The 13,723-nt window shown below is 38.2% G+C and overlaps 1 protein-coding gene across 3 annotated transcripts in view; it reads right to left on the minus strand.

Annotated features, from left to right (window-relative positions):
- The window catches only part of PCSK5 (proprotein convertase subtilisin/kexin type 5), a 246,399-nt gene that overhangs the window by 46,309 nt on the left and 186,367 nt on the right, over positions 1 to 13,723 (minus strand). For 2 of the 3 annotated variants that reach the window (XM_015849157.3, XM_085529930.1), the window contains exon 21: positions 1,538 to 1,640. In XM_015849157.3, the coding sequence (XP_015704643.2) occupies positions 1,538 to 1,640 (103 nt within the window). Of the gene's footprint in view, positions 1 to 1,537; positions 1,641 to 10,145; positions 13,193 to 13,723 lie in introns of those variants that run through there. The other variant, XM_015849159.3, reaches the window with a different exon arrangement.

Below are 13,723 nucleotides of genomic sequence, written 5' to 3' on the forward strand. Positions count from 1 at the left end.
AACAAATTAGCAGGAAGGGGAGGAATTTTATGGAGATAGCTCTATATCTGGACAAAAGATGTAATAGAACTACTGCATAATTTTTGAAAAGAGGTAATAATGTTAAGAATTTTCAGACAAGAAAATTATGTAACAATGAATTTTAATATGAAATAATGTGATAACTCCAGCTGAATTTTCAGTAATTACCCCCCATCCAAAATCTTTTCAACCTTTTCAAAGAGGACAGGTATTCTAGGACTGTTGAATTTTGGTCTATATTATCTAATGACCTCTCATTGCTGTCTTCAGTAGGCACTCTTCAGGGCTGTAAAGAGCCAGAAGATTTACAGTCCTGTTTCAGTTCAACTGGTCTATTTCAAGTACCTAACAAATAATGTTCATTGGAAGGATCTATTCTTTAGCTTCTGGTTCCATCCCATAATGGTTTCCCATCAGCGTCTGTCCAATACAACTTCTAATGGCTTTTGATAATGTGCAGAAGGAACACAGGGAGCCCTTGAAAACTTTAAGTAAAATAATTGAAATCTGCTGGAAGATTCATTACAGAGGAGATGGCAGTATCCAACCAAAAGTCCACAGAGACTTTTTTTTTTTGGCTCCAACATCTTTATCTAATGGCATTCTAACTAGTTTGTTCTGCATTCTGCACCTTCTTTATAATACAGATATCTATGTATAAAACTCCCAGATGATATTGCAGGTACTGCAAGGAAACAAAGACGATCTAATTTAATAAGTCCAATCCTTAGTCCAAAATTCTGCCCCCAGTCATATTCTAATTCCATGTCTGAATAGATATGAATTAAATCCACACAGTTTCCTCAGTGATGAATCTGATTGGACTCCACTGTTTTTTTGCAGTATGGATTTAGCATAGGCATTTGCACTGTAAATTGTAGGGTTACGGAGGATTGTTTGCCTGTGTCTTAGAGGACCAGATTCTGATTTCCTAACAATTCAATATCAGCTGACTACAGTGCAACAGAACCAGAGTCACTAAAGTGAGAACAGAGCTATTGGCAAAACATGAATTTGAAAACAGTAGGCCCTGTTCTTCAGAGATCTCCCATGGAAAAGCTTTGTTCTAGATCTACTCACACCTCATGAGAAGTTATAAACAGAAGCTTCAGGGGCTTATGTTTGGGTGCTATAAGCATCTCCTAGATTTATTGATCGAGAGCTTCAGTGCCCATATTCAATCCTTCTGCCAGTCCAGTAGGTATGTAAAACTGCAGATCCCCCAGACTTTTGCTGTTTGAGTTGGTCATTCTTAAGATTCCAATGGCTACAGTTTAGAATGGGTGGCAATTAAGAGAAGACTCTTTCATGTTAAAATAACATTTTCTGTAACAGTGGGAATAATCTGGTTAAACAAGGAATGTCTGTGTAGCTATCTGTCTTATTTACTTACTACTTGTCTTCTCAGCTTCTAGCCCTGGTTGTTTACCATGATCATCAGGTGCTTTTTCATTTGACTCTGCAGGATAGTGCTGATGTGAGCTCTTTATGTTTCATACCATTAGGTGGCACATACCTTGTTCTTGGGCAGCTGATACAGTCATCTGCCTCAGGTCCAGTGCACTTGTCACAGGATACTTCACACAACTGACATTCCTGAGAATCATCAAGATATTCATCTGGTGGAAAAAGAGATTGTTTATTTCAAATCCACATCTTATATTTAAAAAGAAGGTAAAATAACAAAGTACCAATCTATGTTGGTGAACTTCATAAGTAAAAGAAATTAGATCTCCTTTGAATTACTGAAATGAGCAAATTTCCCTGCAGTATCAGGAAAACAAATATAGAATATCTGTTCCCTTGGGGCACTGGGATGTTTGGAGTTTGTTAGTTGTTTTTTGTTTGTTTGTTTGTTTGTTTGTTTGTTTTTTGTTTTTTTTTTTTGTTTTTTTGTTTTGTTTTGTTTGTTTTTGGGAGCTGGGGAGAGAAGTTGGTTTTATTTTTATTTTCCATATCAACCTTTCAGTGAATCTTGTTCAGGTTGACACTGCTACTTTAGAGTCAGTAACAGTGCTACATAGGAGCATTCATTACCTAATTTTCCTTTGTGCAGCTCCAGTGCACTCCTGATTGCAAGTTTAGATATGAACAGCATATTCTTATGCACATTAGATTTGTTATATGTAGAGAAAGACTTGAGTATACTACATTAGTCAGACATGCTGGTGCTATCCCAATCTCTAGCTATAGCAACTTTGTTCCCTTCTCATATTACTGCTGCAATACACAGCTCCTGAAAGACCAAGGCTCTTCTTCAAAGTGAAAGAAAATTTGGTGCCCAAGTGCACTCCTGAGGAAAATAACAATATATAAATATATATTATAAATAAATACGTATATATGTATTTATTGTATGAATGATTGCCTAAGAACAGAGAGTTTAGATAAAAATACTTCAGGAACATGAATACCATGATTTTAGTAGAGAGCTGAGATGCAAAGTATGACTTTTATTTAGTTAATATTCTTTGAAAAACCGTTACTAACTGTTAAGCTATACTTTTAACAAATCCCAGAGCAGAGATATTCATTTCTTCCAATCCAAGCCATTTTATGATTCTTTGCTTCTGTGATTTGATGACTGACATGAATAGTAGATCTGTATACAACATAATGTGGGGACTGCAAATGGGTTTATCAAGAAGCTTAAAAAACCCACAAGATTGGGTGTTTTATGTCAGTTTCTTGTAGGAAATTTTTTTCTATTTGAGCCCATATGTTGGGTAGATCTGGTTGTCTCTGTGCCCTTAAATAATGAAAAGGTTGTGCAGAGTCCTGCATAATACATAAATCTTGCAATTTCTGTGGCTACTTTAAAATTGAGAAACTCTTCACCTGTGTTGCACTTGGAAATACAGATTCGGTATAAACTATTAACTTTAGGAGTCAAAATACAAATGTGTAGTGATTTGGCTTGAGTTCTCAAGTTGAAAGGAGTTCCCTGAAAAACAAGAGCATTGTCTGAGCATGGATGAAACAAGATAGGGAAGAAATAATTTATAACAAACTGCTGGCTTGTCTTTTCTACTCCATGTTAATCTGTATTAACAAAATTTATTATAGTTGACATCCCTGATATGAGATTTAAGCCAGGATAGTAGTCATCATGCTTATAAGGATGGGAGTGGTATAATTATGAAAGAAAATAATGCAAAAAACTGGAACATCCATCCCAAAGAGGGGTCTTGTGCTACCACAACATAGAAGGGAGACTGCAGCCTGCTGCCTAGTAGATCTTCAGGTGTCTGACAGCTTTCCTTGGTGTAGGTCTCTTGACTCTTTGTGATTTGTAATTAGAAGCTGTGATATGGAATACCACGATCTCAAGTGTCTCTATGATATTTTAAAGTATAATTCGATACTTACTGAATGTTAGCTGACTTCTTCAGATATTTTCTTACATGCTTTTTGCTAGGCAGTGCACAACCATGAAAAAATGTAGTATCTGCAAAATGCAGGTCTGGTGGCTCAGTGTTTGACACTACCAACTTTATGTAGCTAGGAAATCTCTCTGTGCAATGCTTTTAAATAATTGCTTATTCCATATTGTTTTCTTTTTCATGTTAGAAAGGCATTTTGTTTCTCCAGTCTCAACTGCCTTCACATTATTTGCCCCTGCTGCCTGTATGTTTATCTGTGGGACCTGAGACACACCTGGGCTATGCCTAATCCTGCACTGGCTATATCCCTCCTGTAAGGTAAAAGTGTGCTGAGTTTTAAAAGGCTCCTGCTATTTCTTCGTTTCTTATAATCACACAATCATAGAATGGCCTAGGTTGGAAAGGACCACAATGATCATCTAGTTTCAACCCCCCTGCCATGTGCAGGGTCGCCAACCACCAGATCAGGCTGCCCAGAGGCACATCCAGACCAGCTTTGAATGTTTCCAGGTTTGGGGCATCCACAGCCTCCTTGGGCAACCTGTAAATCATTTTATCTGTCCTGGAGTAGCACCTCTCCTCTGAATTAATTTTTTGAATTGAAACATTTCAAAGCATCCGATTATAAGAATGTGCATCACATGTTGCTTACACATTGGACCCACTGAATTGCAATTCACATCTAGAGCAGCATATCTGCCACTGAACAGTAAAACAATATATATTAAATATATGTAAAATTATTCAAGGAGTTAGAAGGGCAACTTTGGAGAAGATTTTTAAACCACTCCAAAGGGCAATTTCATAGAATCATAGAATCACAAGGTTGGAAAGGACCTATAAGATCATCTAGTCCAACCATCCTCCCTTTACCATACATAGTTTACCATGCCGTAGTTTAACTGCCAGATTTTATTACAGACCTTGCTAAATGATACCACTTAATGAAGTCTTTTTCACTTTCTTTTTCTTTCTTTTATATGATTTCTTTTTTATCCCTCCAGTGTATACAGTGTATACACTGGCAAAGCATCCCATTTGTGCCTTAATTCAATAGTAATCAATTACTTTTTATCTTCCTAGATTTAATATTCACTTGTTTGTCATTTCTGATACCTTGTTGCGTTGTTTAAAAATATTTATCACCTTTTTTAAATGAAGGAAACTGAAAGTATTATGGGAATAAAATAATGTTGACAGAAACAGTGCCTCAAAACAGGAAGATTTCTTTGTAGAATTTCATATGCCTGTAGTTAGAATTGTCAGTTTATCAGAGTGATGACAGATTTTAGGCTGTGCCTTAACTGCATACTTACATGAAATTCCTGTCAGGTGGTTCAGTGCACTTTAAAATGAGGTAAAAATGATTATCTCCCATTCTGGAGGCACAGACACTGAATTGCAGCAAAGCTCATCATGTTAGGTTAAGAGTGTTATAGCAAACCAGAACCCGACTCTCCTGATCCCTGGATTAGAGCATGGGCACAATGATGTTACTACATCTTTGCTTGAGTACGCAGCCCTTGTCTAGTCATTATTTCCCACCTACTTTCCAGAATCTACCATTCATTGGCAACACATGGAGAACAGTTGGGTGAGGGTGTGAACAACCTTGTTGCACTGTTCTTAAACAAAACATCGCTGTATGTGATTCAAAAACACTCACAGGTTATCTTCCTTAGCATTGTCAGTGATTTTTCTTTGCAGCCAATTCAAAAGCAACACTGTTTGTCCTTTTCTTGTCTACTTACATGGAAATCTACACACAGTTTGTTAATGGGCTTTTCTATGCAGTCTTATGGGTTAAAAAGGCTCCACAGAGCAAATAAAGGCATACTGATTTGAATTATTTTTGACAAATTTGTAGTGAGAAGTGAGATAATTTAGTCATTGAAAAGTTTTGCTCTTCCTTTGTTTACCTTGACTCTTTATTTTGGCTGGTAGATAGGACCAGCTCCTTGTGTTCTATTAAGAAAAGTTTATGCATGAAACTTAATACCACGAGGGACTGAGACTAAGCTGTTTGCAAGAAGCCATTAAAATTCATCCTGAGGATTCCTCTTAGAGTTACGTCTCAGCTTCCAAACACTTAACACTGGATAGGTTACTGCTGCCTCAAAGAAATCCAGTCTTCATCTTGAAAATGTTACACTATAGATTCTGTGACATTTAATTTCTTCCTCAGATTCTGGTTAGTTCTACAAAACTTGAGCCTCATTTCCAGTTCTGATATGTCTGACTTCAGCTTTCAGCATCCTGCTACTTAGTATTCTCCACTCAACCATAATTTTTCACAGTGACCACATTTCCATCTCCCTGTCTGAGTGAGCAGAAGGGACAAGAGAGAATTCGTTAGGTACAGAACTTTTGGGTGATATGATCTGAGGTGCTGGGAAGGGTTTGGGATGGAAGCCTTCAACAGGGATGAATGCGGAGGCTGAGGTGGGGATGACGGCTCTTCAATCATTGTTGCCCCTTGGTGCCAAGGGATGAGACAGGATCCTGGAAAGGGTCCAGGATCCTCTCCCTGAACGGTAGTGTGTGGAGCTGAGCTTGACGTTGTGGTTTTCATATGAAAGGTCTTTTTGTTTTCTGATTAGCTGATATCACAGACAGTCTCAGGTTAGATTTTATCATGACAGGCCAGGAGTGAAGCAGCTGGCATTATCAACTATCCTATCTTGCATAGCTCTCTCTCCTCTTCCCAGATGAATAAAAACATTTACATCAGCCAAAGCTGCTTTTTTTTTTACTGACACAAAGGGATTTATTCCTTCTTTTTGTGTGCATGTGCGTGTGGCAGTGCACATGTGTATTTATTCCCTCATTTCTATGTAGCACTTATATAGCAGTTGTCAGAAGCCCATTGAAGAGCCAAGCGCATCAGTGGTACTAAGAAGGCATCAGTACACTCCAGAAAGACATTTTCTATGTTTTAAACATTAGCTCTCAATGCCTGTTTGTGCTAGTAATAATGTGGATACTTGGAGGTGAAAGCTGACAAGGATCTGGGTTTCTCCCTTGCCTGCGTAGGCATAAATGTGGGAGCTTGGCAAGGTTTTCTGCTACTCACCTGCAATTTGGAAACTGACAACCCCTTGAGAAAATGGGAAGGGAATGAATCATGAAATCATAGAACACAGATTTATAGAATAGCTTGGTTTGGAAGAGACCTTAAAGATCATCCAGTCCCAACCCCCTGCCATGGGTAGGTCTGCCAACCACTGGCTCAGACTGTCCAGGGCCACACCCAACCTGGCTTTGAACACCTCCAGGGATGGGGAAGCCACAGGTTCTCTGGGCAGCTGTGCCAGTGCCTCACTGCTCTCAATGAAAATTTTCCTCCTCTCCCCTAACTGAAATCTCCTCTCTTTTAGTTTAAAGCCATTCATTTCTTATTCTGTTACTATGAGAATGCAAAGCAGATGAAATTAAGTCATTTAATGAAGATATAAAGGTCTGAGTTCTATTCTTATCTCTAAGTCCTCAGCCAATTCAGTAACCTTACATCGGTGACCTCCCTCTGCTTACAGTCTCTCCTGGTTCCTATTCTCCACTGCAAACACTTCAGGAATGGCCAAGGCAACCACTTTGAATGATTTCTCAAGCAAACATGATCCAGAATGTTCCCTGAGGATAGTGAAATGGGCAAATGTTACATCCTCTCTGATTTGGGTACTGCTGGAGAGAGGCTTTGCAGCACTATTTGGCTCTAGGAGCTCTCAGAGTCCCTGGGAAGTGAATGTATTCAGAAGGCTGCGCTGTAGGCAACCCAGCAAGACTAGCACCTTTGTGCTTTTGGTATAGCCTTTCTCCTGGAGTAAGAAAAGGGCCTTTATTAACAAATATTTTGAACTTGTGACAATGCACCTAATTGGCAAACAAGCATGTTCGCAATCATTGGTGCTGAGAGCAATTAAATGTGTGGGTACTTGGAGACCCACAGCTTACTGTGCATGCAACCATCAGCTACAGGGCAGAGGGCAGGAGCAATTCTAAATGGAGGAGATGTGTGTTTTGAAATGTAACTAAATCACACTTGTCAAGCTTCAGTGAGCATTCAGTGCTTTCACAGAGTTTTTTCAGGATGGTGCTGTTAATTCTTCTTGGGTAAGTAAATATTCTCACCCTGTCAGTGCTCTTGTTTCTCCATCCTGGGCTGATTGGCAAAATGGGTACTTTATCAGATGATTTCATAACACCACAAAGCAAACTTAATAGAATCATAGAATGGGCTGCATTGAAAAGGACCTCAAAGATCATCTAGTTTCAACCCCCCTGCCATGGGCAGGGTTGCCAACCACCAGACCAGGCTGCTCAGAGCCACATCCAGTCTGGCCTTGAATGCCTCCAGGGATGAGGCATAAAGATGTCTACTGCGTTTTGTGATCGGATGGCATTTCTGCTTTGGAAAGTCATATTGTTGTCTCAGAGGACCTTCAACAAATCTATCCCCAGACACTGAGAAACAGTGATAAATGAAGGACCATACAAAGGGCATTCTTCTAAGCTGTGCCATGCCCATCTTTGGCAACAAATACGTGAGTTACTCAGAAAATGAGACGTAACAAAAAGCAGCCTTTGGTGTGGCACTGACAGGCTGCATTTGTTGCTTCCTGGAAATATCTCGACTGTTATAATGTATGATCAGACAATCAGTTTAATCAAATCTGGAATCTCCCACAAGGATTTAAGACAATAAAAAACTATGTCAAGAGAATAATTTTTCCCTCTCTTAAAGAACTTTTTCATCAAAAACACTTTCTCAACCTTTTGTTTGTTTTAAACATTGAAACCGCAGATTCTGAAAAAAAATCATGCAAGTTCTTGCTGGGGTGTTTCTTTCTGATGCAAATTTGACTAGGACATTTATTTGTACATTGGAAAACTTTTTTAATGCTCGCTTAAAATATCTTGCACAAACATTTAATGACAGAAGTTTTCTTGATTTGTTCTTTACCAATGACATGACAATGGCATATGCAATATAAATATGAGGCATGGCAATGGATCAAAGACAATTTACTGTTCTGTGAATTGCACTACAGATTGAAAACATCGAGTCATACAAGCTGTCACTTAAATGTCTTTACAGGAATCTCGAATTTATAACAGGTCTTGTTACAGTCATTCAGTTCATTAAAAAGAAGTCTTCAAAGGTAGCACATTGTTACCTAAAGCGGACACTAATACGGGTAATGTTCAGTTTGTTTGTGGTGCGGCTGCTAAAAGGATTAACTTGCTCATCACATTGCAAGATCTATTCAGTTGCTAGTCAGCTACAGTATCTCTTTATATACATTTACTCAAAGGCTCATAGGGTTGTAACTCTCATCATTACTTCACAATGTGGAACAAGCAGCAGCCTTGATACTGTACTACATATTCAATATCAGATGTTGCTCAGAATTTCTCAGGACATTGGAAACTTACAGTCCAAATAGGAACTGAGGTAATCTTTCAGGTCTCATAGGGAACAGTTTATTAGAAAACCGTGTTTGCTGCATGGAGGGAGCTGCAAAGCCTCGCAGAAAAAGACAGGATGTACCAGTGTGTGCAGCTCCCAATGGTTTCCACTGACACAATTTGGTGTGTCTCTAGTTTGCTGATGTCAGCCATACTCCACATTGTGGTATGGCTGAGGTGGATAGCAGCAGGTAAAAAAGCAATATGGCCTGATTACAGAAATGCATCCTCCATTTACAGAAACTCTGTATTCACACAACAGGTGTCTGCAGATGATCTTCTTGTCTGGGAACACTGACCTTCTTTCTGGTTACAAATAGTGTTAATTGAAGTATGAAATTTTCTATGGTCCACACTGTCACAGTCTTAAAGACTTTTGGTAGGCAAGCAGTCTAACTGGCTGTTAAGTTTGCATTTAAATCACTGACTGCATAAGGATTCTCCTAGACAAATACGAACTGGCAGATAGTTTACCATGGAAGTGATATGCCTTAACTAAGAGCGTCTGGAAAATTATTTTATTTCTTCTACTTCTTCTTCGTTTTTTTTTTTTGTTTTTTTGTTTTTTTGGTTTTTTTTTTCTCCTTACAAGCAAGGCAAGGCAGTAATTGATGAACAGATTTGGGGATTTGGGCTGACATCAGCCAGAGTCCTTCCATACAGGAAGAAAGGGAAGGCTTTGTCAGAAAGGGAGAATGAAATGGAAATAGTGGGAAATTAACTAGTATCCTTCAGTTGCAATCCCACTTCTGATACAAGGAGTAACTACAGTGCTGTCTGCTAATTCTGCTTTTATCTACCCACTGCTGTCAAGGCATCAACAAGCAACAATCTTCAAAGAGCCTGACAGCAGACAGCAGGAAATCCTGGTTTTCATTCTAAAACTCCATTGCAGGCTTGCTTCTCCATTAGGCTCCATAGCCGAACATTTACTAATACACCCTGTAGGGCAAACTAGTGCTGGAGCTGTAATGAAATTATTATCCTCCAGCTAGGGAAATCACAGATGAAACCATAGATGTCAGTATAATAGAATTTCTCAAGCCAGAAAAATATGATGGTGGGGTGGGACCTGAAAGAAGCAGTTGTTTGTAGAGTATTGGTGTAAGGATTAGGCCAAACTTTTTCCACTGGTGTGGCTTAATGTAACTACTGCTAAGCATGTGCTGTCCTCTGTACACTTGCTCCAAGAACTGAGAGGAAAACTGGGGACTGATGTTGGTGGCTATGAAACATTTGAGGCTGAAAGCCAATGGCTGAAAAGTGGTTTGTTTGTTTGTTTTTTATTTTTTTTCCTTCCAGGAACATTTTTACACAGCTTCAGTGAACGTGCTTTAAACTTCATCTGAATATGCAAGTTGTGTGAATAAGTTGGCACTCTAGCTGCCATTCTGGCTGTGGGACTAAATGGGAAATGAATGAAAGCATTGACTAATGCCAGTGGAAGCTCTGATCCTGCAGGCACCACAGCTGAGTGCATATGTGGTCCTCTCCATTTAATAGGAATGAGAAGCAGCCTTCTGTTTTTAAGTGGCTGTCCAGCATTGTGACCTGAGGTGTACTGAATATGAGCACCAGCACATGAATGGGCAACAGTTCTGCTTTGTGCAAATGCCCAGGAATGACTGAAATAACACCACCCCACTCTTTATCTGTCTCAGTCAAAATGTATTTTATGCATGCAATTTTTCATTAAGTTTGCAAGAGAAAAACTCTCATGGGTGGCAGAAAGCCAGCACCGTTGCTCACCAGGGCACGGACGTGGCTGTACTGCTAGCACACAAAAGGTGTCCTCCACAGAAACCACTGCTGCTTACATCAACTCCATCACTTAAACCCACCAACAAAACAAAATAAAATAAAATAAAATGAGTTAAACATCTCTAACCTTCCTTGTTTCAAAGACTTGCATGTAGTATCTATACCATAGAGCTACCTGTGCCCTTCAACAGAGATATTTTACATATAGATTATCAACAAGTTTTTCCAGACCCAAAGGAACAAGAATTTAGGTTAATTTAATAGAAAAAATAAAATATGGAATAACACTGATTTTGGCCAATATCAATTACAACAGAACTACCCTATTTTACAAATAACAACTGAACATTTTACACATGTACAGTATTTTTTTCAGTAAAAATGAATTTGGATTAACAATGTGTCAAGTTTTTTTTGTTTGTTTTTTTTTGTTTTTTTTTTGTTTTAAAGAAAATGAAGATATCAAGTTTTTCTCTATAATAGTGTTAGAGGCATTTGTAAGTACCCAAACAAACTCTTTACAATCTATTACATAATTAAATCTCAATTATGAATATATATTTATATATAATATATATATAATATTAACTTAAAATTTGAAAGCATTATGTTCTAGTTAAAATTGTTATATTGAGAAACGAGGCAGTAACAGACTAGTAGTTTAACTAGCACAAATTAAATTCTCATAACTTTTCATGTTTAGCAAGAAATCTATAATGGGCACCAAAGGAGCTTCAAAGGCCTCGTCATACAGAACCAGGCATGGGTTGTAATAGTTTATCTGCTCTCTGGCAAAGTGGGCATAGGTTTATCAATCCATTTGTATAATTAATTATTAATATTATTATTAATTCATCTGTAGAAGTTCCACAATAATTTTAGTATTTAAAAAGGAAGTTCTCTTTATTTTCTGACATTTACATGCTTAAACACCTGCAATGCATTTTCTACTTGTGTGTCCTGGAGAAATAACGGTGAGACTTTGCACGTTTTAAGTATTTTTCCCACAAAACAGTATCTTTGAAGCTCAGCTTACTGTCTTCTGCTAAAACAAATGGCTTGCAAACAGCATGCTAGGTGAAACTGATGAGTATAGATTGAACAATTGTGTACCTGGGTACAGAGACAAGACAGAGACCTGCCTCTCTCACCACTCCAGGATGGTTTTACAGTGAGGTAACTTCATAGGCCTCAGCAGTATTGTTCCTGATGAAATTTGTATTAGGAGCAGTTAAAAGCGGATTCAGGCCCATTAAGACAAGATTGTTACATCAAGAAAACAGTTGATTTATTGCCCTATATGTTAATACTCCTGGAGATGTATTTGGCACAGTGTTACAAGCTCAATTATAAATCCAGTCCTGTAAACACATTCTGTCACATACAGTCACACTGGCATTTCTGTATGGGCACTATAAAATATCCCCACATACTTGCATGATAATATCCCCTTTTTGGTGAACATTACAAGACAACAATAATTTATGAATACTCCTTACATGTTAGCAACTTTTCGATTTCCACGTATACATTACTCTTGCTTATGCAAACCAAGAGTAGAATCTTCTGAACTTGTTCACAACAGGAACAATTCTTTTTTTTTTTTTTTTTTTAAATTTTATTTTTTTTTATTATTTTTTTAAAGTTTATTTGAAATAGCTTTTACAATTTAAAAAAATAAAATAAAAATCCTAGCGTATCTGTTAATAGGCTAGCTGTCTAAAATTGAGATCTATATGACCAAAAAAAAAAAAAAAAAAAAAAGCCAAAAAACACTTTGGGCAAAACATATATACACACTGCATGTGATACAAAAAAACAGCACACAGCAGAGTAAGTAGGAAAGAATTGTGTGCAGAAATGATCTTTTTTTTTTTTTCCTTTTTAAATACTGGTACAAAAGGGACAGAACTTAGTCCTGCAGACGACAATGTTTCTGATTCCCCCGGGGACTCCTTTTCTGAATTTCCCCCTGTCAATTCACAAAAAAGACTTAATGCGAACTTTTTTGTATTGTTTAGTTTTAATCCATGTAAACGTGTGTGTATTCTTGAAACACTCCTTAAACATCCTGAAGGGGAAACAAACAGGAAAAAAAGGGAAGGATAAAGACCTTCAAAAAAACCAGAAATAATCCTAAAGTTGACAGGAAGTCAAATCATGAGTTAAAGGTTAATTTTGGCATCATATGCTTTGGTCACACAATACTGACTCTGTGATCCTGGATGTTCAGCTCTAAACACCCAGTTATGAAAGGTAGGCGTGTTGTAGGTTTTCCATTTAAGTTCCAACCAGCAGTTCACCATCTCCCCAGACAAACGGGGGGGGAGAGAGAAAGAGGTGGCTTTTTTGTTTGTTTGTTTGTATGTTTGTTTTTTTCCTTTTTCAATAATACATGTTAATCTATAAGTTTACAGGAGCAGGAGGACTCTGCGAGGTGTGAGTTCACCCCTTGTGCGTACATGTTCTGCAACACAGTTGCTGGAGCACTTTCCGCTGGCAGAGATTGTTCTTTTTCACCAGCATACAGAATCCTCCCTCGGCCCAGGACTCTTCCGTGGCTTCCGGAGGGCAGCAGCAAGAGAAGAAGGGGAAGTTGAATGTTTGGAGAGCATGGTGTTTACCATGGAGGGAGGTTTAATTGGTCAGACAGGTAGATTTGGTTGAAGAAGACCATTCAGGAGCAGGTAGCAAGTAGGAAATTTGGTCCATCAGAAGGAATTTCAGTCAACAGCATTTTATTTTTCAGGAAGAGATATTGTGTGGTCCGACAGGGAATGATTGGTATCCATTTGTGAAAAAAGAAAAAAAGATTAGAAAGAGAATAATTAGAAAACAGTGATATTTACAGCAAAGAAATTTGTTCTTGATTTTCACGAATCAAAAGAATAAAATGGACAAACCATGAAAAAAGAATAAACATTGTCAACAGAAATTCAAATCCTACACAGTAACACACACCCAGCATCTGACTGTCAGGCAGTGGAAAGAGCGCCTCCACGCTCGGTAACTTAACAGAGAAAAGACTTCTGTCCCTTCCTTGGCTAACGTACACAGCTGAGAGAACATGCCATGCAGTAGGATCCAGTTGC

This window comes from Coturnix japonica, chromosome Z (assembly GCF_054131305.1).
Source record: "Coturnix japonica strain WE chromosome Z, WE-NBRP24, whole genome shotgun sequence".
In the NCBI taxonomy this organism is placed as follows: Eukaryota; Metazoa; Chordata; class Aves; order Galliformes; family Phasianidae; genus Coturnix; species Coturnix japonica.